At 44.8% G+C, this 21,920-nt stretch overlaps 1 protein-coding gene across 2 annotated transcripts; it reads left to right on the top strand.

Moving 5' to 3' along the window:
• Window positions 1–526: 526 nt before the first annotated feature.
• On the top strand, window positions 527–21,639 carry fn1b (fibronectin 1b). Of its 2 annotated transcripts, XM_034561945.1 has the most exons (46): window positions 527–827; window positions 1,124–1,249; window positions 1,562–1,699; window positions 2,005–2,136; window positions 2,511–2,648; window positions 2,729–2,875; window positions 2,965–3,153; window positions 3,355–3,537; window positions 3,893–4,069; window positions 4,612–4,767; window positions 4,864–4,992; window positions 5,122–5,265; window positions 6,525–6,646; window positions 7,269–7,437; window positions 7,527–7,703; window positions 8,064–8,192; window positions 8,293–8,382; window positions 8,474–8,668; window positions 9,555–9,833; window positions 9,938–10,201; window positions 10,296–10,390; window positions 10,584–10,752; window positions 10,926–11,012; window positions 11,167–11,358; window positions 12,127–12,405; window positions 12,595–12,786; window positions 12,897–12,986; window positions 13,587–13,853; window positions 13,959–14,075; window positions 14,174–14,335; window positions 14,432–14,587; window positions 14,698–14,814; window positions 15,164–15,433; window positions 15,520–15,707; window positions 15,800–15,887; window positions 15,984–16,163; window positions 16,276–16,365; window positions 16,790–16,978; window positions 17,193–17,282; window positions 17,691–18,151; window positions 18,262–18,400; window positions 18,960–19,121; window positions 19,216–19,341; window positions 19,438–19,544; window positions 19,670–19,756; window positions 20,863–21,639. In XM_034561945.1, exons 1-46 carry the CDS (start codon window positions 686–688, stop codon window positions 20,938–20,940), a joined length of 7,404 nt encoding a protein of 2,467 aa, XP_034417836.1. In that variant the 5' UTR covers window positions 527–685; the 3' UTR covers window positions 20,941–21,639. The 2 variants fall into 2 exon arrangements, with proteins under 2 accessions (XP_034417836.1, XP_034417844.1); XM_034561953.1 differs by lacking the exon at window positions 12,127–12,405.
• Window positions 21,640–21,920: the final 281 nt, after the last annotated feature.

Genomic DNA, 21,920 nt, shown 5'->3' with positions numbered 1-21,920 from the left:
ATTTAAATTGTGAGAGTGCTAAAACAAAAGTATCACGTGTCGTTCTTTGCATTTTAAAATGTTTTTTATAGTAATTATAATGGCCATGAAGTGCATTTAATCGATGATTTGAAAATGTTCATTTTGCAAAGTAGATTTTCTTGAAAATTCATAGCAAAGAATCCCAGAAAAGACTTGCTTCTGATAACATGACTATTTCTTACATAGTGCAATAGCACTTAATTGGGGCGTCTAGTGAGCTGTAAGTGTACTCTGTAGTTTATCATTCTGATATGTTATGTCCACATCTATTTTTCCTCTACATCACATCCTGGTGCCGTCTCACCTGAACTGACCTGTGTGACCTCAGACTCATCTCTCTCACTTCATGTTGGTCCTTGTCCTGTGGCTCCCAAAGGGAAGTGGCGAGTGTCAAATGTCCCACACACGGGCGAGTCATCCGAAGCTCCAGCCAGAGCCCTCCCCTTCAGTGGGGCTGCAGCGGTGTGTCCGGGTATAAAAACCAGTGCGCTCCCCTCCCCTCGGTCTGGTGCACCAGCTGCGCAGTGGCAGCGGGGATCTGATAATAAGGGATAGAAATTAGACCTCTCCGAGCAAAACTTTAGTTCTGCACGTGCGTCTTTTTGTCAAACTTGCTCTGATCACTTTTTCTACTCCACCTTGAAATCCGTATTTCCCCCACAACATGACTGGTGGCCCACTGACAGGGTTACTGGTTGCGCTGTGCGTAAGCAGCGCAGTCCACGGCTTACCGAAGAAGAGCAAACGACAGACTGGCCAGTATCAGGTGTTTCCTGAGCTCAGGGACGCAGCGGCCGTCTCTCCAGGTTGGTGCAAGGACTTCCATAACCATCAAGGGTTTGGGGTTTAATTTGGATTATGAGTAAAAAAAATAAAAAAAACTTATCTTTTATTGTCATGCTTTAGTTTAGATCGTGATTTATAGTTTGTGTCGTATCAATTACATGTAATGACTTAACAGTAACTGATGTCATACCTAATTATTTTAATTATTTTAATTTGATTTCTTTTGAGATAAACCAAATGGGCCCTAAACGTCAGTGGTCATTTTATATGTTTATCAATCTTTACGTGACATATATTCCTCTGATGTGATTTGTAGTCGGCTGTGAGGAAAACGGCCGCTCACACAGACTGAACGAGCAGTGGGAGAAGCCCTACCTGGGTAGCACACTGGTATGCACCTGCAATGGAGCAGCAGGCATCAAATGTAAAAGTAAACCTGAAGGTCAGTGAGAGACCAACTGGTTCCATGTAGAAATGTCTGAGCAGACCATTTCTTCGCTGGCTCACTTTACACATCTGGAAACGCAATAATACCATTCGCTTCAGAACTTTACAAAAAAGTACAACAAAAAAGAAAAAAAAGTAAATCCCACCATGACTGAGACAGCAGTCCTGAGTTACCTCGATGAAAATGAGTTGGGAACAGTTTGAGTAAACTTCTTGTCAAGTTATCAGAGTTATCAGTGCGTCTTTACGCAGTCGTATAAAATACACAGCACAATACCAAACTCATTATTCCCTCTGTTTCTCTCAGTGGAGGAGTCCTGTTATGATAAGAACAATGACCGGACATACCGGGTCGGTGAAACCTACGAGAGACCAAAGGACGGGATGATGTGGGACTGCACCTGTATTGGTTCCGGTCGTGGCAAGATCAGCTGCACCATTGCAAGTGAGTTGGGAGGAAATTCTGTATTAAACACGATGAAATGTTTGACGGTGATTTCCCATTTGAATTAGATTATTTCTAGTTGGTCACGTAGGTGTTATTATCTTGACAAAAGAAGAGTGGATTGTCTTCCCTGCTTATTCTGTGCATTGGAAACACAACATTACCTCAGGGTGTTTTAATTGAATATTTTACTAAGTTGTACGCTACTGATTAAATATACAATCTTAATAATGGACATGTGTCACAGTGGATGTTAAGGACATCTGTTCAAACCAATGCAACCTAATACACGCTCTCCTTCACAGATCGTTGCCATGAAGGTGGGATGTCCTATAAAATCGGAGACACTTGGCAGAGGCCTCATGACACGGCTGACTACATGCTGGAGTGTGTGTGTCTTGGAAATGGCAAAGGAGAGTGGACCTGCAAACCAGTGGGTGAGTGCTTCGTGTAAAAAACCTGCAGGGAAACCAGGACATCGACACACTTTCCATGTGAACTCTGGAATGAAGATAAATGCGAAATGTTGCAACTCAAACATGACAGCTTGTATATTCAGCTGCCAGCATGCACGCACACACAGGCACGCACGCACACGCACACACACGCATGCACACGCACGCACACACACACACACACACACACACACACACACACACACACACACACACGCGCGCCTCTCCTCTTTGCCCATCATACGCCACAGCTATTGATTTTCACCTGGTTTATGTCTCACCTGATTTAATGTCGGATATCAAGGTGTCTTGTGGCAAACTGCCGATGCAATTAATCCCCTGTGTTATCTGAGCAGCTGAGCGTTGCTATGACAACACCGCGGCGTCATCGTACATCGTGGGGGAGACCTGGGAGAAACCGTACCAAGGCTGGATGATGCTGGACTGCACCTGTCTGGGAGAGGGAAACGGACGCATCACTTGCACCTCAAGGAGTAAGAGGAGTATAAACACGTGAACACACACTTTGGCCTTCTCCAGTAGCGGCTGCTGACCACTGTTGTTCTCCAACCAGACCGTTGCAACGACCAGGAAACCAGGAAGTCCTACCGTATTGGGGACTCATGGTCAAAGAAGGACACAAATGGCCACATCGTGCAGTGTCAGTGCATGGGGAATGGCCGTGGAGAGTGGAAGTGTGAGAGACACAACGCAGGCCGAAGTGAGATTTACAAACTCTTCAAATTCAAATGTTGCTAAAAGCTTTTCTCTGACATTCAACATTCTTCCAATCCGTTTGGCGGTGCACAGCCACAGCTGCGGTCGTGTTGACCCCCGACCAGTCCCAGACCCAGGTGCTGCCGGAGCCCCCCATCGAGGGGACGTGCCGCACAGACTCTGGAGCCACCTACTACGACGGGCAGCGCTGGTTCCGAAGCCAGGGCAGCAAGCAGATGCTCTGCACCTGTCTGGGCAACGGAGTCAGCTGTCAGGAGTGGGGTGAGTATAAGCAGTGGTCTCTGTTATGATGATGAGCTCTGTTGCCTGGTATTTTTCTGATTGGGTTTCCTTGATATCAAATCAGTTTCAGAGCACCCGATTCATGTCACGACACTGAAATAATCCCCATTATTAGACGCACAATGCTTTGTCTCGACCACAATAACCCTTTTCTCGTTCTTCCCCTTCCGGTCTGTGCAGAGGCCAGGAAGCTGGCGTATGGCGGCGTCTCTAACGGCCAGCCGTGTGTATTCCCGTTCGTCTTTATGGGAAAGACCTACTACTCCTGCACCTCAGACGGACGCACAGATGGGCAGCTCTGGTGCGCTACATCTGCAGACTATGAGAGAGACTCGCAGTACTCTTTCTGTACTGAGAAGAATGGTGAGACTCAGGAAAAAGGAATGGAAACCTGGGCGTGACCATTTTCATTGGTTTTGTTGATATATGGGGCTGATGTTGTCCTTTTATCACAACTTCCACCACCAATTTATTTCTCTCCCTTAACTTTAAAAAGGCTGTACAACCTGCAATGTAATGTTTTTTTTTCACATAAGTAAATTAATGTACTTCACTATCAGAGTTCCCTTTCTGGGTATTTGTACATTTTAATTTGACAATTGCCACATTTGAAGATACAGAATATTGGTGCAAGTGTTGTCTATCACAGTCCCCAACCCCTAAGGACAACATGACGTAGTGGTGTGGTGTGACATACGGTGTCTCCATCTATTTCCAGCCATTGTGGCAACACGAGGTGGCAACTCCAACGGCGGCCTGTGCCACTTCCCCTTCCTCTACAGTGGCCGCAACTACACTGACTGCACCTCCGACGGGCGCCGTGACAGCATGAGGTGGTGTGGCACCACCCATGACTACGACACAGAGCAGCGCTTTGGATTCTGCCCCATGGCTGGTGAGTGAGTGAGTGAGTGAGTGTGTGTGTGTGTGTGTGTGTGTGTGTGTGTGTGTGTGGGCTGCCTTTTTCCTCATGCAGTCATATTGAGACTTGCCAGTTAAATGTCTAATAACATTAACTCACTGAGTATTTCATTTATTTCTTGAGAACAGTTTAAAACAAGAAATTGAAAGGTGAAAGTTGGTAAACTTGTGTCGCTTTTCATTAATTCATTCTCAGTGTTAATGCGTCTTATTGCCAACGTCAGACAGGCTGAACTAACATGCTGCAGATATATTTTCTTTTGAAGGGGATGTAATCACTCTAAATGCTAATGACTTTAGTTCATCTTGTTGTCACAGATGCTAATGACTGTTGGGTTGCATGGGCCACTTGTAGATAATTGGGGTGTCTGGTCATGGGAGAGTAATGACTATAAGGGCTGTTACATTTACAGCATTTGATTCCATACACAGTGGTGACTCTGGGCTAACTGGACCAAGGACAAACACGCACAGTACTGTTTTTGTATTTATGTATTCCCATCTTTCTTTATGCAGCCCATGAGGAGTCATGTACCACCAACGATGGACTGATGCACCGTGTAGGCGATAAGTGGGACAAACGCCATGATGTCATGGGTCACGCGATGGAGTGCACGTGCCTGGGCAACGGCCGTGGGGAGTGGAGCTGCGTGGCTCAGTCACAGCTGCGAGGTCAGAGAGCTCACTCCGTTTGGATGTGAAACAAAACTGTTTTGAAGCATTAATACGGTATGCTGACTTCACTCCCCGTTGTTTTCCCGTGTCCAGATCAGTGTGTTGTTGATGGCTTGTCCTATGAAGTAAACCAGGACTTCCCCAAGCGCCACGACGAGGGCTACATGATGAACTGCACCTGCCTTGGACAGGGGCGTGGACGCTGGAAGTGTGACGCGATCGGTGCGTTCGTGGCTCATTATCTCACCGGCTGCATTAAAAATGCTAATGCTCTTTTCATCTGTTAAATACAACCCCGTCCGTCTTTGTACCATCTAATGTCTGTTGTCTTCCTCTGTTTTCTACACACAGATCAGTGTCAGGAGCCACAAACCAGGGCTTTCCATCAGATTGGAGATACGTGGGAGAAAGTCATCCATAATATCAACTACCGCTGTTATTGCTATGGCAAAGGGATTGGAGAGATGAGATGTGACCCTCAGCAGACCTACCAAGGTAAGGAAAAGTAATCTTCTGAACGCCATGCGTTTATCGCTCATTTCCACTTCAGTTCCCTCGGTCCATATTTGAATATTCTGGTTTTAGGGTTTTAATTCACACAGCAACAAACATAAAACAGAAATGATCAGAAGACTTTATTAAGATCAGACTCCTCCCCTCATAACTCACAGACATGATACACACATATTTAGAGTCAGCAGGACTTTATATCTATATAACTGGTATATATAACCTTTATATCTCAGACGTCCATTACCGATACGTAACATAAGTACACTTTGAAAATCATAGATTAAATCTTCTTCTTCTTCATAAACATTGCATTTGGAAGTTTCCTTCAAAAGAATCAGAATCAAAGTAATCATGTGATAGCGGGTTAGCCCGAACAGGAATTGTAAATAACTAATTTGGCCTGGTGTTTCATGGTGCAAATTAAATATTATCTAATTGGGAATGTGTTCTTTCATGCAGCTTTTCCACTGAGTCGCACAGCTGTTGGTCCTTAATTTGTGTTTGGGGTACTTATTCAACCCTCCCCTGTCCTCCCATCACACGTCACTGAAATGAAAAGTTCACTTGCCAGGCTAGTGGAGGGAAGCGGGGGTTTGGTGTTTGTCTTGACTTTGAAGTCTGTAAAATGGAGAAGTGCTTGCCAATCACATCACCCCTGTCTCCTCCTTGGTCTTTGTAGTTGGAAAAGGTCTTTCCTCCCCCACCTGGTGTTGTTGCTGAGGGGAAAGGGATGCTGGGAGGAGAGGGGGGGGGGCTTTATGCACACTTTCTGCCTTTAATGTCGCCCACTTGTTGGTGAAAGGTTGCTTAATGTGGTACTTTGCACTGCAGCACATTGTGTGTCCTGAATCAAACATTGACCTACAAAGTTACAGTTGCACCATTCATCTCGACATGATCAACGGTGTGTGTGCGGAGCCGGGGTTGAAAAGCTATATGTAAGCTCGATAAACGGTGATGAATATCGTGCTCCGGTGTTATGTCGGACTGTAAGATGTCAGTGGGCGTTTGAGCTGCTTTAGCACCGTCTGGTGGTTTGGTTCTGTCTCAAAACCATGAAACGATCTGACAGAGCCTCACCAAAAAATCTGACAGAGCCTCACCAAAAAATCTGACAGAGCCTCACCAAAAAGTAGCCACCCACCCACTCTACAGGTAACACTACATTGTATGTCTTTGATAGTGTGTCTCATTGCTAATAGCAGCTTTGTTCTGTGTCTCTCTCTCTTCCTGCTGCTCAGACGGCCACAGACCTGTCCAGGTGATCATCACGGAGGCAGGAAAACAACCAGACTCTCACCCGATTCAGTGGAACCCCCCCTCGTCGGTTCAAATCACCCAGTACATCCTCAAATGGAGAATTGTGAGTCGCTCTTTTGGTTCAGGTTAGAAGTTGTCCTTTTTTGTTTTTGGGACCGGTAGCATTAGTTAAGGTGAGCAAACAGTGAAGTGCTTTTGGTGATGTTGACTGAAGTTTGAACGTGGACAAACATGGTGATTAGAGGGGACATGAACTCCCTTTACAGTCAAACACAAACACACAGACTCCAAGAACAACATCCCCCTCTCTGGGATTTTTGTTCTCACACGTCTTTTCCTCTTTGAAGACCTCAAAGACTGACAGGCTGGTTGAAATGTCGATGAAGCTTCATTGAAGTCAAACAGGTCTCCTCTGAAGGGGTTTGTGTATTTTGGACAGAAAGCTCACGCAAAGCCCTCAACAGTTTTGTAGTTTTCCGACATCGTGCAAATGCTCCTAAAGCAGGATGTAGTTTTCCGAGTCTCAGTTTTCTGAATGAAAAAATAATACATTTTTCCTCATATTTCTATTCAACTTCAATATCTGTGCTGTTCTTTACGAGAAAGTTTCATGTTTGCCAGAGTTTAGAAATCAAAGTTGAGAAAAGTATCTCTCTATGAGGGTTATGGCTTAAAACTGTGGCTTATAACCCATTGACCTTTCATCTTTTTATTCTTTCTGGTAGAAAAATACCCGCTTTCCCTGGAAGGAGGTCACCGTCCCCGGCCACCTCAACACCTATACCATCAGCGGGCTGCGTCCAGGCATCACCTACGAGGGTCAGCTGATCAGCATCCTGCACTACGGACGCCGTGAGATCACACGCTTCGATTTCACCACTACCCACGGTTCCTGTGAGTAAACCTCAGCGAATACATTCTCTCAATGCCACAAATGTAAAGATATTTTTTCACAGGAACACTATATGCCTTTTTCTATCCAGTGGAAACATCGGAGGGAGAGACGACCCCACCTCCTGCGGTGGTGGACACTTCTGAGTCTGTGACAGAAATCACGTCAAACAGCTTCGTTGTGTCCTGGACGTCGGCCTCCTCGACCATCTCTGGCTTCCGGGTGGAGTATGAGCTCAGTGAGGAAGGAGCCAAGCCAAGAGTCCTGGGTGAGATCCTTTGAGCGTCACTGAAACTCCCATAATGCTTCCATAATGTCACATCCAAATAACTGAATGGGTCGATCTATTTGGTAGTTTTTATTTTGAGGTTCTGACTGATCTCAGGTTAATTGTGATCAACATAAAAATTCCATTAAGAATGGGCAATAGGGGTAAAATCCTCTATTGTTGTTTATGTAATTTTAAACCGAGGTATTGCTGGAAATAACCAGAAAAGTCTGCCTGTTTTAGATGAATCTGAAAATGAAATACCTGGTGAATCATAACAATCCAATATTGCCATTGAGCAGCCCTCCTCATTGGATATACTGATACGTGTATTAATGAACTTTCTGTCTGCTTCTCCAGATGTTCCCCGCACGGCCTCCTCTGTCACCATCGCTGACCTTCTGCCAGGACGCAGATACAACGTCAACGTCTATGAGCTCCCAGATCAGGGACAACCAAACCTCATTCTGACTACCACCCAGACTACAGGTGGGCGAGTGCCTCTCATCTCTCTCGACAATAACATCAAGAGATATGCAGGTGCATGTTTACACATAATACAATGTGTCTGTTTGTTTCCTGTGCCCAGCTCCTGACGCCCCTGCTCAGCATGCAGTCGATGAGGTGGCAGAGTCCTCGATCAGGATCAGCTGGTCCAGGCCTCAGGCTCCTATTACTGGTAGGAAATGGGTTTATACATAATTTAATTGTTTGATGAAGAGATGAATTTTATTTTTGTCTGTGTCTAACTGTATGTCTGCGTCTGCCAGGTTACCGGGTGGTGTACACACCGTCAGTGGAAGGCAGCAGCACTGAGCTTAACCTGCCAGACACAGAAACCTCAGTGACCCTGGCCGACCTTCTGCCCGGTCTGCTTTACAACATCAGCATCTACGCTGTGGAGGAGGACCAGGAGAGTGAGCCGGTTTTTGTACAGGTCAATACCGCCGGATCCCCTGTACCAGGTGCGTATCTTTTTATATATGTGATCTTTCAGTTCATAAAAAGGCTGAAATGAATGAAAACCGCTTTACAACGTAAGCCAATTGATTTTCTTTTGTTTAATTAAAACATTCACAGTGTGTTATTCTATTCTGTAGATGGCCAACTATTCTTTTTATATGATTCTTTGTCTTTTGACTGCCAGTGAAATCAGAGCAGATTAAGTTTATACTCACAACTAAAGATTCCTTATAGGGCCAGGCAGCTTTAGGAAGGGCTTTCCAGTGTTTAGGAAAGACTGAGCTTGTCAAAACATTGCTTTGTCAAAATCTGCTCTTACAGTTATAACCATACCATGGTAATATCTTCTTATCTTCTTAGTGTTTCTACTTGGTGTAATCTTAGCCTGTGGCCCCTAAATGAACTCTTAAGACGTAGTTAAAACACTGAAAAGCAGCCATGCATGTGCAGCCCACTCCCACACAAAGGCCCACACACACACATAAGTCCTCAGTATTTCCTAAATAGGTTTTCCATTTCTGAATCAATCCTTGTCCCTGGCACGGCAAAACGTATTGTTTTATTATAAATTTGTTTGGCCTTTGTCTTTGTCTTGTTTGGCGTTTCTCTCATATTTTCTGTTTTATCTGTTTTCATTGTGGTTTTGTAAATTGTTAAACTCTTATCTTATTGCACTTTTATACCGATGATTGCAAATCCGACACAATGAAAGTTTTAGATTATATTACTGTATTTAGCATTTTAACCCTGTGCAGTACATACACAGCTAACTTAAAGGGTCCATGTGCAGTTTTTTTGTCAAATTCTGTTTACGTTACCGACTCATAAAAAACTCCAAAGGGTATCTTTAAGACCGACTCTGACTGATCTACCACTTGCTGTCCACAGAGGAGGTCCCGGCACCCACAGACCTGCAGTTCTACGAGGTGACTGATATGAAGATCACCATCACCTGGACCGGTCCACCCAACGAGGTTACCGCTTACAGGGTGCACTTCACCCCCATTGGTCCTGGCGGCACTGAGACGAGGCTCCTGCAGCTGCCTTTCTCCCCCAACGCATATGCTGATATCACCCACTTGCAGCCGGGCACACTGTACCGCTTTTACATCTACGCCATCAATGGTGGAGTGGAGAGCAAGCCCCTCGTGGGAGAAAAGTCAACCAGTAAGTATCGCCATGGACAAAGGAGTCTGAGTTAGATCACACTAACGTATGAAAGATGAGATATCTTCTGCCTTACAAATGCCATCTTTTTTTATCCCCTCCAGAACCGGATTCTCCCGGCGATGTGCGCTTCACTGACATTGGCCACGACAGTGCCATGATCATTTGGGAGGCCCCCCGCACCATCGTCAGTGGCTACCGTCTCTTCCTGAGCATTGAGGGCTCCAGCCCCATTGAGAAGAGGATCCCTAGCGGGGTCACACAGTACCCTTTGAAGAATTTACGTCCAGAGACGAAGTACACGGCCATCCTGCACTCAGAGCTTGACAATGAGCTCAGCGAAGGCGTCCCCACATATTTTACCACCTGTCAGTATTTAGAGAAACACAGCATCTGAAGAGAGGAGGTTAAATTGTTGGAATGAAATCAATTTTACTTTCCCCCATTCTGTCCTCCTCACAGCTCCCCAGATGGGAAATGCTCCGGTTTTCAGCACTGAGGTTTCTGACAGCTCCATAATGGTCACCTGGATACCTGTTCGCAGGTTCAGCTACAAGGTAGACAACTTCATCTTCTCAAAAGCTGCCCAATCATTATTTTCAATGGGTCAAACCACAATGTGAAGGAGACTTGTTATCAAGTTCACATGGTGGTAATTTATCTATATCGGGTTCACTTCTTGTTGTGCTTCCCCCAGGTTGCCATAAATGTGTATTTTCCAGGTTTCTGATCTCTGCCTCCTTCCCCCAGCTGTCTGTGCTCCCCAGCCAGGAAGGCGAGTCTCCCAGACAAGAGACCTCTGCCTCTGGGCGTATTAATATTCCCGGTCTGATTCCTGGGACTCAGTACACCTACAGCGTTCAGCCGATCTTCAACGGACGCGAGCGTGGAAAACCCATCACCCGCAATGTTGTCACTTGTGCGTATACAATTCACTCTTACGATAAAATAAGTTGTGTAACGGATCAGCAGTTTGATTTGATACTGCTGCGGGCCCACATCGCACTATTCTTGAGTTTGTTTGAGAAGTCGCTGCTGCATCGAATCAAGTTTCTCATGCTTGTGTCATAATCGGCTTTCCTTTCCTTGCAGCCTTGTCTCCTCCCACTGACCTCAGAGTCGAGTCCAACCCCGCAACAGGAGATCTCACTGTCCACTGGGAAGCTTCCAAAACACCAGGTAAATATTGACTGTGCTCCCCACGCACTGACTGCTCATTGGATTTCGCCAAGTCTCGACCTTGGCCTTTGAATGGTATTTCTTTCCACCAGGACTCTCTTCTGGGTATTTCCTTTTGACCTCTATATTTGTCATGTTCCCCCTCCCTCTGCAGGCATCACGGGCTACAGAGTGACAAGCACGCCAACCACCGGGCAGCGAGGAAACACCCTGGAAGAGTTTGTCCGAGCAGATCAAACCTCATGCATGCTCGAGAGCCTAAATCTGGGCGCCGAGTACAACATCAGTGTCTTCACTACCAAGGGCCATTTGGAAAGTGTGCCCGTGTCCACTATTGTCACACCAGGTAGGAGCCACCAGGAGAGCATTCACACATGTTAATTGGCATCAACTTCGTTGTATCTGTGTGACAGAGGAATAAAGGGATAAGTTTTGCCTTTAAAGTCTGGGTCGAAGTCAAACTGGAGCCAACTCCAGTATTTCACTTCCTGTCATTACAGTAATATTCTCAATATTCCCACCCTTACAGTGTATTCTTCTTCACGCTGAGACCTTTACCCTACGTATCCATTCTTTCTGAAAGTGGCACAGTTTCTTTCAAAAGAAAAAAACAAGCTTGAATACATTCATGAAGCTGCAGTAATGGATTTTGGGCCACTAGGGAGCAGAATAACAACAAAAACAACAATCTGAGAGACACACAGCTCTGATAAAAAGATCCATGGAGGTGCAGAGCTGGGTCTATTCTCTGTGGCTTTGTTACAATGAGCCCTTTGTAAAAAAAAGACATTGTTTAATGATCATAACCTATTACTAACATGATGATTGGTACCATGCATGGAGGTCATGTTTATTAATTGGGAATGAAATAAATAGTGTTGAGCATGCACAGAACAGTATTATTAATCACTGTTTTATTTATAACAAACTGTGAATTGTCTATTGACTTCAGTAATTTGTAGTGTTATCTTCCTAGCATGGCTACTGTCTACTCTGGATCTCTGACTGCTTTATTTGGAATGCAATCATTTAACTAATGTAATTGTTATGGCTATTGGGTCTTTCTGTCTCTCTAATTTTGCTTGCATCTTTGCAACTGACCGAACCCTTTCAGACATCCCTGCGCCAAGTCACATTGCCTTTGTCGACATTACTGACACCACCATCGGCCTGCGCTGGATCCCTCTGAACTATGCTTCCATTACTGGTTACCGGATAACGGTAGTAACGTCAGGCGAGAGCTTGCCAATCTTTCAAGATATGGTGGAAGCATCTGCTGGTTATTACACGATTCGCGGTTTGGAGCCCGGTGTGGACTATGACTTCAGTATCTTCACTGTTACAGAGGAAGGGGAAAGCAAGCCGACCGTACACACAAAGCAAACGCAAGCTGGTGATTTAACTCTTCCACTCCATCTGTGATGAAGCCACATTAACAACCCTTTTATTAACACACATCATTAACTCAAGCACTGTAGCATATTTCAAAAATGTTTTTTTCTTTTTGTCATTGTAAATCTACTTTTATTCAATTAACCTCTTTCCTGTGTTAAGTATAACTTTCAACCCCTCATTCTTACAGCTATTCCAGCTCCCACCAACCTGCAGTTTAGAGGGGTGGGTCCTGACCACATTAGGGTGACATGGGCAGTCCCCCATGTCGCCACACCGAGCGACATCTCTCGGTTTGTCATCCGTTACCATCCCGTAGCCACAGACGACGACATCAAAGAGGTTAATGTCGGCGGAGCCACCAACACCTTTGTGCTGGAGAGTAAGACGATCTGTTTCAAGAGAGAGAGAGTCCAAATTGAGTTGTTTTTTCTTTGCAATGCTCCATGTCAAGCCATTCTAACGTATACGTACCTCCTCATTTCCATATAGACCTGCTGCCCAACACTGAGTACCGTATAAGTGTTGTCTGTGTGTACGGTGAACGAGTCAGTGAACCAGCCACAGGGACCCAGAGGACAAGTGAGTATAACAGTGGTTTCCTTAGTGGATCAAGGGTGTCGCAAGACTTGTTCATTTCCATTTCTGTAGTATTTGATGTTCCATCCCATAAAAACGAGGCAATATCTACAAGAACTATTTTGTTTTTTTATAGCAAATTTGACGACGATTGGTGAAAATACTCCTCTGCTTTTGAACAGAACAAAATAGAGAAAATACATTTAAGAATTAGCATATTTAATTTATTTATTTCTTGTTTATTTAAAAATAGAAACAATATGTATATGCAAATGTGCACAGTGACATAGCCTAAAACAGCTGACTTCTTTTATTCCTGGGTTATTTAAAAGTAGGCTAGATATTTGATGTTGATACATGTTAGTTCATATTCTGTACTATATTCTAATGTTATTTGTGTTGTTAGCCCATTAAATAAAAATCTTATAATAGATATTCATGGTGGTAATTCTGAGCCATGGTTGCATGTGTTTGCATGTTCTGTTTCGGGGCCACAGGATTATGACATCAGTCAACAAGTGTCAACAACCCCTCTGCTAAAATGGTGCAATTGTCATTATCATTGCATGCAGTTTAAAGTCTCTCTCCTACCTTTCCCTGCAGCTCTGGACTCCCCCACTGGCTTGGACTTCTCCGACATTCGCATCAACTCCTTCACCGTTCACTGGCTGGCTCCGACCGCTGCTATCACCGGCTACCGCATCAACTTTCAGAAGACGAGCGGCGGGCGGTCGAAGGACGAGAGGCTGCCCCCAACCAGGAACCACTTCACTCTGACCGGACTGACCCCAGAGACAGAGTATCTGGTCTATGTGTATGCTGTCAACAACAATCAGGAGAGTCATCCTCTGACTGGCACACAGGCCACCAGTGAGTTTCTTTACTGGTTTCCACTACAACCTCTTAGTGACGCTAATTAGCTGAATCTTGACCATACTTATTTGTTTTTAATGTGTGTCTTCTAATCCTCTCCAGTCTCCGATGCTCCCACTGACCTGAAGGTAACATCGTCCACCCCGTCCAGCATCACCATTAGCTGGGACGCCCCCTCTGTCACAGTGAAGAACTACAGGATCACCTACGGAGGCACACGTCTGTACATGTGTTTTAAGTCATAGCAGTAATAGTTTCCTCTTAACGTCAACACTATTTGTAATGTCACACTCGGCTCTTCTTGGCTCTCCTTCTAGGTGGTGAGGCTCCTCAAGAGTTCAGCATCCCAGGCAGTCAGACCACCGCCACCGTCACCGGTCTCAAGCCCGGTACTGACTACACCATCACGGTGTACGCTGTGACCGGAAGAGGGGACAGCCCCGCTTCCAACACCCCTGTCTACATCACGCACAAGACTGGTACAGCAACGTGGAAAAAACATTTCCTCCCGGTCTGAAAAATGTTGAATGGTGAAACAAAATCTAAATCCCATTATGTGTCTGTCTGTCTTTCAGATACCGAGTCCCCCACTGACATGAAACTGACTGATGTGAGTGACAACGCCCTCACAGTGCGCTGGTCTCCTGCTCAGGGACCAATCAGAGGCTACAGAATCACCAGCGTCCCCAAAAATGGCCTGGGGCCATCCTACTCTGAGGTGGTAGCCCCTGGTAAGTCAGCCCGAAAGAAGCTGCCGTCTCCGTTTCATATATATCATTTCATATTTTTTCCAACACCGTATGCTCATCTCAGTGGCTCCTCTTCTGCTCCTCTGTTACAGATCAGACTCAGATGACATTCACAGGTCTGATGCCCACTGTTGAGTATGTTGTGAGTGTCTATGCCCTGGGCAACGATGGACAACCCTCCTCCCCCGTGGTGGAGAATGCTATCACTGGTTAGTTTGACTCAGTTCAGTGAAAAGTGGTCTGAAAAAAGACTTTTTGTTTGGTGCAATTCATTCTCCATCAATGATTCTCAGTGCATTTACATCTATGGGGTTACAGGCGTCTCCTTTGTTCCTTACTGATTACTTTCCTTGATTTCATGTTAGTGAGAAACCTGTTTTCATAATCAAGATGGGCTATTGGGGAAACTTTCCCCAGCTGGATTCCTCCTGGATGCTTGTGTCTCCTCTCCAACATCCATCTCGCTTGTCTTCACAGCCTTAGAAGTGAACATCCTTTCATTAAAAACAACAGCTCAAAGCTGACAGAAAGTCCCCCTGTCTTCCTCCCCTCCTGCAGCCATGGACCGTCCCAAGGACCTGACCTTCACTGACATCGACTCCAACTCCATGCGCATCACTTGGGACAGTCCTGACGGCACAGTGACATCATATCGCGTCCTGTACTCCAGCTCAGAGGACAGAGAGAGGGATCTGTTTCCAGCACCCAGAGGTGACCAGGACACTGTGGTTCTGAGAAACCTTCGCCCTGGGACAGAGTACACTGTCAAAGTCATCGCCCTCCACGGCCGCACACCCAGCACACCTTTGGTGGGAACCCAGGCCACAGGTAGGAATGCATAGAAAGCATCAACACGTGACCCTAGCTTATATGTCCCATGACTCCAATTCTAAATGTGCACTTGCTGTCTCTAGTGATCCCTGCTCCGACCAACCTGATGATCTCAGAGGTCGGTCCTTCCACCTTCACCGTGTCATGGCGAGCTCCCAATGCACGCCTGTCAGGCTACCGCGTGGTCGTCAACCCCAAGAACATCAACGGCCCCACCAAAGAGATGAACGTTGCTCCGGACACCACCCGCGTTGTCGTACCAGGGCTCATGGTAACACAAAGTCTTATCTCAGTATTTACATGGATGCATTCAGTCGGCCAGTCTGTGATTAAATATATCAACTGTATGTCTGTATGTTGTAGGTGGCTACCACATATGAGATACATGTCTATGCTCTGAAGAACTCTGTCACTAGCAGGCCGCTGGATGGAGAGACAACCACACTAGAAGGTAACTGGCTGCACCATAAATGAACACATTTCCAGTTATCACCAGTTATTATGCACTGCTCTGTTCAATGCCGGTTTTCTTTGGCCCTCAATGCAGATGTCAGTCCTCCTCGGCGTGTGCGCATCTCTGACATGAAAGATTCTTCTTTCACACTGACCTGGCGCTCCAAGGTGGAAGCCATCACTGGTTACCTCATCGATGCCACGCCCCTCAGTGGCCCGCACCCCACCATTAGAAATACCATCCCAGGAGAAACAAACAGCTACACGCTCACAGGTACAACAGACTGACCTGCTAAACAGACCTTTAAAAACATGCAAACAGGTTTACAGACGTATTGGAAGTGTGATTTAACAATTTGAAAAAAATCTTCTTTTTTCCCCCTAAGGCCTGCAGCCAGACACAACATACACTGTTAACCTGTATACTCTTAAGGACAACACAAAGAGCAACCCATTTACTCTCATCATTACGACAGGTAAATACGCCAATCTGTGTCCGATCTCCCTGCTTTATTGTGAATATGTTACATGCTTTATAATGTGAACTTCAGTTTAAATCAGATTTCTTTTCACATCCAATAAATGTTGATCTACACGTAGTTGCTCAAGCTTTATCTCTCTAACTCATTGCATACAGTACATCCTGTATTTACAGTACAATGTAAAGGGTCAAAGACACACAATGTTTTAGTTAAATGTAGCCATAATAGACATTTTCCCGATTATATCTCAGTTTCTGCAGCATTATTTATGACAATTGTGAGTTTGACAATGTTTTAGGAGTGCTCTTTTGGAGTCAGGTCTTAAACACAAATTGAAATTAGAACTATAACCCAACAATGTACCCACATCGCAACAAGCAGTTCATCTAATGATCTAAGATGATGCTTTTCTCCTTAGCTAAAGCAGTGGTCCAGTCTCCCACCAACCTCCAGTTCACATCTTTGACCCCCACCTCCATCTCCTTCACCTGGCAGCCACCTGCCACACACATCACAGGATACTACGTCACCTATGAGGAGTCAGGAGGAGCACCACGAGAGCTCAACCCACGACCCCACGCCGGCCAAAACTACGCCACCGTATCTGGTATGCCCTTGTCAACTGGTCCATTATCTCTAAATGCTATATTGCCACTGGAGATATTGTATAGCGTTTTGTCACTGAAATAACACCTTTGCTTATTTAATTTGGCTACTGCGCATTTTATTTTTTATTTCCATTTTGATACAGGCTCTACCGGCAATATCATTATTTTACATGTCATCACAACTCATAATATGATAACTGCTTCTCTCCACAGGCCTGAGACCAGCCACCGAGTACATCATCAAGATCATCGCCATCCAGAACGCACAGAGGAGCACACCTCTGGTGGGCAGGATCAGGACTCGTGAGTATTATCAGACTTCTGCTCTGTAAAGTGACACTTGTGATAGTCAGGCTGATGTCAAATGAGTTATGGCTAAAGATCCATTGACATATAACGGCAGCTTTAACCTGCTCAGCTGAATCAAAAATGCCTTGCTGCAACAGCTCAGAGGCTTTGAAATAAACTGTGCAGTCAGTCAGCGTTAGTTCTCCTAAAACAATAATAATAATAATACCTTTTTATTTTGAATGCATCTAGAAATGACATTCAAAAATAACTTGTGTGTGCGTAATACTGCATTAAGACAGAAGTAGCCCAGCAATGCTGCACACCCGTTGCCTCTTGTTGGCTGAGATACGTTACTGCAGCTCTGCTTAGCCCCCCCACATCTAACCTTTCGGCTTCCCTAACCCCGTCTCTCCCGCTCAGAACCAGACTCCTTGCTTCTCTTGCCTCTGCCCCACGGCCCCGGAGGTATTGATGACATGCTGGATGTGCCTGAAACGGACTTGGACAACACAGTCCAGGTAGTGGGCAACAATGGCCAGGATGGGCACTCAGGCCAGAGCCAGAATGTGGAGTACACAGAGTACAACAACAACAACAAAAACGGAGACAACGACCGATATAATGGGAACAGTGGCAACCCACAGTCTCCCTACGGGCAAGTCCGTGAGCCCCTGGTCTTTGTGCCCCTTCCTGATGCAGAGGGCCGCAGAATGCCCATCCTGAAACTGAACCTGCCGATTGGCTCCTTGTTTGATAACGAGACGGGAGTGCCGCAGGAGGCCCAAACTCGGACCTCCATCTCCTGGAAGCCTTACAAGGAGAGCAACGCCTACATGGTGTCCTGCCATCCCCTCAGTCACTTAGACGAGAAGATGTTCCAGGTAAGAGACGAGGGCCATGGGTTCCAGTCCAGCCCAGCCAGTCATGCCGTCATATTAGAGGAATGATCTTATCTCATGGGGACAAACCGGGTCTCTCTTTACCTGTCCAGGTCCAACTTCCAGGCACAGCCACTACTGCTACCCTGATTGGACTCTCCTCCGGAGAAAACTATAATGTGATCGTGGAGGCTATGACGGGGGCGCTCAAACACAAAATACTGGAGCAAATCGTCACTGCCGGGAACACAGGTAGGCACCCTACAGACACTGCTGTGTCCAAAGTGGGCGGGACAAAGTCAAATTCAGCGTAAAGCAACTTATGCTGATTAAGAGCCTTTATTTACCTCAGTGGCAGAAAGAATCTGGCATTTGTCCCTGTCCCACAGTTCAACAACAGAGTTGTGTCGTAATCAAACTTCTCTTCTTTCACAGAAAAAAACAGTTTTAATTCACTTAATAACCTGACCTGATGGCCATTGCAACGATAGGATTTTTCACTTTCCACGCTGCACAAATAGTAGCTACTCTTGACAGAGCCTGCTCATAAGCCTCCCCTAAATGAAACGTAGGAATAAGTAAATAAATCATTATTTTATTTGCTGCCACTGTGTTTTAATGCAATGAGACCTCAGTGAAAAGGTTCCCTTGAGAAGCACAGTTTGTCCACTCATGACTGATATGACATGTCATTATTAATGATATACTGAATTAAAAACCATCATGGTCCAAAAGAAGTTCATCCCAATGGAATGGCAGTGAATCAATCTTCAAGGAACCAGTGTTCTGACGCACATTGTTTCCCCACCAGTCCCAGAGGGAGTGCCCTCCACTAAGGACTCGTGCTACGATGCCTTTACTTCCACCTTCCACGATGTTGGCGGGGAATGGGAGCGGATGTCTGAGACGGGCTTCAAGCTGTGGTGCAGGTGCCTGGGTCTGGGAACTGGCCACTTCAGATGTGATTCATCCAGTAAGTTGTTGGGGTATATTTTGTTTCCTGGAGGTACATAAGCAGAGCTGGAATTAGAGTATACTTTCCTTCCTATTACTTTCTCCATCATTAGAGTGGTGCCATGACAGTGGCAACAACTACCGCATTGGAGAGAAGTGGGACCGCCGCGCAGAAAATGACCACTTGATGAGCTGTACTTGCTTGGGAAATGGCAAAGGAGAGTTCAAGTGTGAACCACGTAAGGCCTTTTTAAGACCCCGAAGCAATATTCTATTTTTCAAAAGGATGTGAAGGAGTCGCATTTGAATTTAAACGTGTATGTACGCCCATCCAGATGATTCGGTCTGCTATGATGATGGCAAAACTTACCAAGTGGGAAACCAGTGGCAGAAGGAGTACCTGGGTGCCATCTGCACCTGCACCTGCTTTGGAGGACAGCAGGTACGACATGATAGGCCTGCCTGGCTCCGGGTCTGTTCAGTGATACATATTTATATTGACTTGTGATTCCTTTGTGGTCATTCTGCGAGTTAAATGAAGCGCTTGTGAACGTTTGGTCTCATCAGGGCTGGCGATGTGAGAACTGCCGCAGACCAGGTGGTGATGTCGATGCCAGTCTGCTGCAGCCTGTGAGATATGGAAACAAACTACAAGTGGGTGGAATACATGTCAAATTGTTCCATTATTTCTATATAATAATATGATTTAGGTTTCCAATTAAGAGCAAGGAATTTCTCAGTGTTTTCTGCATACTATCACTTTTTAATAACATTTTGATGGCATACTATAAAATTACTTTTCATGACATGCAGTATGACTTTTTAACGACTAAATCCAGTGTGACACTTTGATGGCACACTATTATATGACAAGTTTGTTATGACCCTTTTAATGTCATATTATATAATTACCTTTTTTATTTTTTATAATTTGTGAGGCATGACTTTTAATTATATATTTTGAATGCCATAATGTTATATACATTTTTGTATATACTATACCATGCTATTTTAATGGATTACTATGACTTTACCTTTTACTACATAATATACTATGACTTTTATGACAAATGTCATCACATACTATGACTTTTTTGTGACATTTTTGTTTCATACTTTTGTGACATTCTATGATTTACTATACAATTCCTTTCATGTGACATTTTTACGACATACATTAGTGTGACTTATTTGTGACGTTTTTGACACACCAGAATCAAACCAAATTGGGCCAAGGGCATAAAGTGGAGGGGCCGATGGCCCCTTTCCTGCTTCCTAACCACCTACCTCTGGAGCCCTTCTTCAGACTCAACCTTCCTTATAATATCGAGTCAACGATATCTTGTCTACAGACACACGCGCGTCTAGCCCATCTTAACCTCTGACCTTCTGATCGCAATCAACACCTCTGTTAAGTTTCTGCATCCTGCATGTTTGCGACACAGTCAAGTTCCACAGACACACACTCGCAGAAGGAACTCCACCTTCACTTTGATCTCAACTACACATGTGTAAAGTTTCGTGACCGGATCTTGCACGGTGAAGGTGCTATCACTGTCACACAAATGTGGCCAAAGAACATCCACAGACACACACACACACACACGGACCCACAAGGTAAACACATTAGCGGCGCTGCATTATGGAACAGACTTCACTTGGGAAACCGACGAAGAGTGTGAATAAATGTAATGACCATACAGGATTGTTTGTACGGTACCTAGACATGTGACCTTACCTTGTTTCAATCCTTCCTCCAGAATATCCACTGCCCCATTGAGTGCCTCCGACCTCACCTGCTGGCAGACGCACACGCTCCTCAAAGTCCTCTGGAGTAAAGCTATGAACATCTGTTTTGCTCCCTTTTTTCAACCAATTATGCACTGTCTCACCAATTAAAAACCATCCTGTCTAAACTAACTGCCTTATCACTTTCTGACATGTGTTTAGACTAAAATATGTTACACTGCCCTGCTGCCTGATCAAAGTGATCCTCCTCTAAAGCCAGTCTTTTCACTGTTCACTATCAAGTCTCGAAATTCATGCTCCATTGTAAAATGAAGACTCCTGCTATTTCCTTTTGTGTGTAACATTACCCTCCTCAGAATTGTGTGTACTTCAATAAAAGCAATATAGGCCTCGTCGCCAATCAGGTTTATACACTTCTCAAATTGACGTATGTTGTCCATTTTAATATTCAGAAACACGTTCTAATCAAAGAGCAGAAACTGTCAAAGTAAGCGCTGTGTTAAAGGATGTCAATGTAGTTATTAATGTTTAAATTGTCCCTGAAATTGTGCTTTTCTTTTCTGGAGCCCATCTGTTACTGAGGGGTCACACTGTGTGTGATTGACACATTCTTACATCTTTTTGCTAATTTATCCCTTTAATCTCAATGTGTGAATGTGTGAACCGGGATGAGAGAGAATTTGAACTGTTCTATTTTTATACTTTGTCGTCCATGCCAATGTTGTTTCTCCCTTTTGACAAAAAGAAGTCCCTTATTTTAATAAAGCAGGAGAGATCCTACAATCTAAACACAATGTTGTGTTTTTCTTTGTTTTTGGAAAAAGGAGGGTTAAGGAATGAAAAGATTAAAAAGCCATTTTGGAGGTGACCGATTAAATTCCCATAAAGTGGTATAGCCCGTTTAAAGAAGCTGAATAGAATATTGGTAAGTCACTAAAAAAAAAAAAGGCCAAGTATTGAACCTCAAAAAAATTGAATTTCAATAAAAAGGATTTCTGAAAATGTCAGCCATAAGAATTGTATAGTATGCCAAAAATTCATCAAGTGGTATGCCATAAAAACCAATACA

The sequence above is a fragment of the Cyclopterus lumpus genome, chromosome 3, assembly GCF_009769545.1.
Source record: "Cyclopterus lumpus isolate fCycLum1 chromosome 3, fCycLum1.pri, whole genome shotgun sequence".
Lineage (NCBI taxonomy): Eukaryota > Metazoa > Chordata > Actinopteri > Perciformes > Cyclopteridae > Cyclopterus > Cyclopterus lumpus.
This window is presented reverse-complemented; position numbering and strand designations above follow the sequence as displayed.

Coding starts and splice junctions, on each gene's coding strand:
- fn1b (XM_034561945.1), top strand. CDS start 686: ATGACTGGTGGCCCACTGACAGGGTTACTGGTTGCGCTGTGCGTAAGC. Junction 4,993..5,121: donor CTGGAAGTGTGACGCGATCG/GTGCGTTCGTGG, acceptor TTCTACACACAG/ATCAGTGTCAGGAGCCACAA. Junction 7,438..7,526: donor CACCACTACCCACGGTTCCT/GTGAGTAAACCT, acceptor TTTTCTATCCAG/TGGAAACATCGGAGGGAGAG.